The sequence below is a fragment of the Pezoporus flaviventris genome, unplaced genomic scaffold, assembly GCF_033815535.1.
Source record: "Pezoporus flaviventris isolate CSIRO_AGI_PZ_B2104156 unplaced genomic scaffold, CSIRO_AGI_Pfla_v1 ptg000016l, whole genome shotgun sequence".
Lineage (NCBI taxonomy): Eukaryota > Metazoa > Chordata > Aves > Psittaciformes > Psittacidae > Pezoporus > Pezoporus flaviventris.
The window spans coordinates 2,639,406-2,643,240 of record NW_026892564.1 but is presented as its reverse complement, the minus strand read 5'-3'; the positions used below and the strand labels follow the sequence as shown (position 1 = coordinate 2,643,240).

The 3,835-nt window shown below is 50.8% G+C and overlaps 1 protein-coding gene across 1 annotated transcript; it reads right to left on the bottom strand.

The window, feature by feature from the left end:
- Positions 1–404: 404 nt before the first annotated feature.
- Positions 405–3,225, bottom strand: BTG1 (BTG anti-proliferation factor 1). The gene is made up of 2 exons (XM_061454617.1): positions 2,839–3,225; positions 405–1,693 (listed from the first exon to the last, which is right to left on the bottom strand). The coding sequence occupies exons 1-2, from the start codon at positions 2,984–2,986 to the stop codon at positions 1,329–1,331; spliced, it is 513 nt and encodes a 170-aa protein (XP_061310601.1). The 5' UTR covers positions 2,987–3,225; the 3' UTR covers positions 405–1,328.
- Positions 3,226–3,835: the final 610 nt, after the last annotated feature.

The window sequence follows — 3,835 nt, the reverse complement described above, 5'->3', positions numbered from 1 at the left end:
CAGGGAAGAACTGAGAACTCGTGAGCAAGTAGGTCAAAATGGACATTTAGGTTTTCTATATCCTTCATCAGGAAGCCAAGTAAACTTTAATCCTCTGGATTTATTCAAGTCATCTTTGGCGGATGTTATTTCTGTACCTTTTCCTTATATCCTGGAATTATTGGCCCTGGAGTTATTTCCACATTGACTGATTTTAAAAGATTTAAAGTGACATGTACATCATTGTGTTTCCCTAAGCTTCTCAAGCATTTATATATGAGGTCTTCATTAATCCATGTCTGTACCAAGTGTCCCTTAGCATCAGGGTGCCATTGACGTTCTTAAGCCTTTATAGTACTTGTTTTGTTTCTACTGTGAGACAAAAATAGTTTAACTGATCCTATGTAATCACGACAGGAGATTAATTAAAATGCCAAGATAGGAAACAATTTATTATAGAGAGAAGAAAAATTTCTCATCCAAAATATAGAAATCTGTACAACTTTGCCACAATCAATATACATGAACTGTACAAATTTACACCAGTTCATAATTTACCAAATAAAAGATGACTAACAAAGTTCACAAAATAGATGGTGGTTTGTGGAAAAGACTTTTACCCAATTAAGAACAAGGAAATTACAAACCAGACCTCCACTTTCTAAAAATAAGAAGTTTACTCAGTCTTAGAAAACTACAAGCTAGCAAATGTACAGATAGCTGGCTGGTGCTGTCACCACAGTTCAGACAGTGTCTTTATAAGGTCTTTTTAAAGCCTGTTGCCATGGCAGATTCTGATCACTTGCTACTTTTGAGTCCAATGTAAAGATCTGACCATTTCCCCAGGTCATACTTACTAGTTTATCTTATGTACATTTATACATATTTGTAAGTGCTAGGTAAAAGTCTGAAAAATAAAATTTCCAGTACTATGGTGTTCATAATAGTAAGTCTTGTTACTGAGCTGCCAAAAATGCTAACAATTAGTAAATGTAATAGTGCAAATTTACTCTGCAAGACCTACCGCAGAGAATCACTTTATAAATACAGATTGGGGTTGAAAATTGGTGTAGAAATTAAAGTAAGATGTCTTGGAGAAACTGACCCTTCCTAGATCTTCTTCACTCCCTAGCAAGTTTCAATCATTTTGACTCACAGGCTATTAAATCACTGAAAGGTACTGTCCAAACTATGGCACTGTCACTTTAAAGTATACCACTCTAATGTGTGCCAGATCTTCACAGCTGTGACATGGTTTAAATTCCATAATCCATCCCCAGAGGTGCCCACCCAAAGTAAAAACCAAATTTATCCATCCATTTTAAGGTGATCCATCCACAGACTATATCTTAACCTGATACAGTCATCATATTGTAGCTTTTGGAAGGGCTAGTTCTGCCCAAGAGAAGTTCCTCCTTACAGCTTATTCTGCTGTCTACCATTTGCATGTTGGTGTTATTTTGGCTACCTCCTGCTGGTGCAGCTTCATACAGCACACAGATGGAGCCATCCTCTCCAATACGATAGGACACTTCATACGGGTCAACCCATAGAGTGAGTTCGCTGGGAAGTAGCTGGAACAGTTCCTGACTGCTCAATCCAATCCGCTGTGCTGCCTGTCCAATGAGAGGATCCATTTTATGGTTGATCCGGATACATCGGTAACCTGATCCCTTGCATGGTTTTTCTGGGAACCAGTGGTGTTTATAATGTTCTATAAAAAAAATAAAAAAAAATTATCCTCCTTAAATCCCTGTTCAAAAAGACATTCAGTGTTCATTGTTCGTTGTCAACTTTCACCCCTCGAGATGTTGGGAAAGCTGATTGTTTTAGCATTGAGTGACCTGAAAAATCATTATACCCTTTATTCTTGCTGATGATTTACGTAACTGCAACACTCCCTGGGAAACACTTGTGTACAAAGTTACCATTTCATGCTCCTATACACAGAGAACAACATTTGCCATCTAAAGGGAATAAAATGCAACTTCCTGGCATTCACAGAAACAAACTAGAATACAGAAGTGATCGCACACACAGCAGAAAAACTCAAGGGCTTCAAAACTTCAGAACCAATAAGTGAAAAAGCACCTTTCCAGCCTCCTCTCGAGATCACACCCATGCTTAGATCCTCACACTCTAAGAACACCCAAAAATAAACACGGAAGGAGCTGGGCAGCGTTCACCGACTGACTCAAGCCGTATTTCACCACTGCTCTCCCCAGCCTGTTTTCCAGGGCGAGACAGCAATGACTTCACTTACCTTAGGAGTGTTATCCCACCCAAAGCCCTCTTGGTCTGAGGTTACTTACAGGCACTATCAAGCGCACTGGGACACAGGCTCGGGATTACAAAACCCACAGGGCAGCGAAGAAACCCTCGGTATTTGATCCTAACCAGGGCTGTCAGATGGCTACAAGATTTTCCAGAAGAAAGGGGAACTGAGACTCATAGTCCACCGATTAGTTTTACTGACACACAAAAGAAATAGCAACGTCGGAGCATTTTTCCTTGTGTAAACTGGGCGGCTTGAGCCCTTGGAACGGAGCCCATGTCCGGGCTGCTCGGAACGCTTTGTCTAAGGAGCCAAGGGGGGGCTGCCGAGCCCCTTTTGTTTACAGCCCGCTCCTGCCGCCCCCACCCGAGAAAGCCGCCTCGGAACCGACGGGGGATCCCTGTAAGAGGGGAGCCACTGTCACGGGGCCCCGCTCAGCCCCTCTTCCCCTTCCGCCCACCCCAGCCACCCGCTGGGCACGGCGCTTCTTCGACCGGAGCTGCCGCCCGCACCCCGCCGTCCCGGGCGGGCGGCTCTACGGCGGACGGGAGTAGTGCGGCTCCCTCCGCTCCGCACCGCCTCACCTGCCAGCAGCTCCTGCAGGCTCTGGCTGAAGGTCTGCAGCTGCCGCTCGTTCATCAGCCCCTTGGTCCGCAAGAACTTGGAGATGAAGCCCACGGCCGCGGCGATCTCACGTATCATGCTGGCCCGGGTGTACAGGGCGGGATGCATGGAGGCGGCGACGGGCGGCAGCCAGCTCTCCGGGACGGCCGGCGCTGGGAAGGGACGGGGCGCGGGGCGAGCGGCACGGAGCAGGACGGGACGGGGACGGCACGGCTCTAACTGGGAAAGGTGCGGACGGCGGAGCCGAGCTCACATCCCGGGGGCGGCAGCCTCCGCCTCCTCTTCCTTCGGCAGGGGGGCGGCGGCGGCGGCGGCGGCAGCAGCAGCGGCGGCCGCAGCAGCGCTCCCCGCATTTCCTGCTGCGAGAGGCGAAGGGAGCTGCTGCCGGCACGCCGCTTCTTATAGACCCCGACAGACGGAAGTAGCGTCAGGGCGCCGGGGGCGCGCCGCCGCCAATACGGCGATCGCACCATTGTGACGGCAGGCGGCGGGGCGGGGACGGCGAGCGGAGGGGGGGGGGAGAGGGTGGTGGTGGTGGTGACGGTGACGTAATCGATTGTAAACAAATAGAGCCGGTGCTGCGCGGAGGAGTTGTGTGTCGCGCAAGTGCCTCCGCGTGTGCGGAGCTTGAGCGCGCCAGCACTGCGGGGTGTGCTGTCAGGGCAGCGGTGGGGGTACCGCTTGTGCCGTGTGTTCCTGCGCGAGTCCCGCCCGAGGAGTGAGAGCGGCGCCTATAATCCGCGCACCGGCGGGGCGAGAGAGATCAGGGGTGCGCTGCGCGGAGCTGATGAGCGGCACAGCGGCGCTGAGGCAGCGATGCCTGCCTGCGCGGGTGCGCAACCGGGGGCGACTGCCACGTTAGGGCGGCGCGGCGCGGGGACGGAGCGGCGGCCGTGCGCTGTATCTGGGGAGAGCTGAGCCACGTCAGCGGCGGGCGGGTAGCAGGAGCGCGCAGGC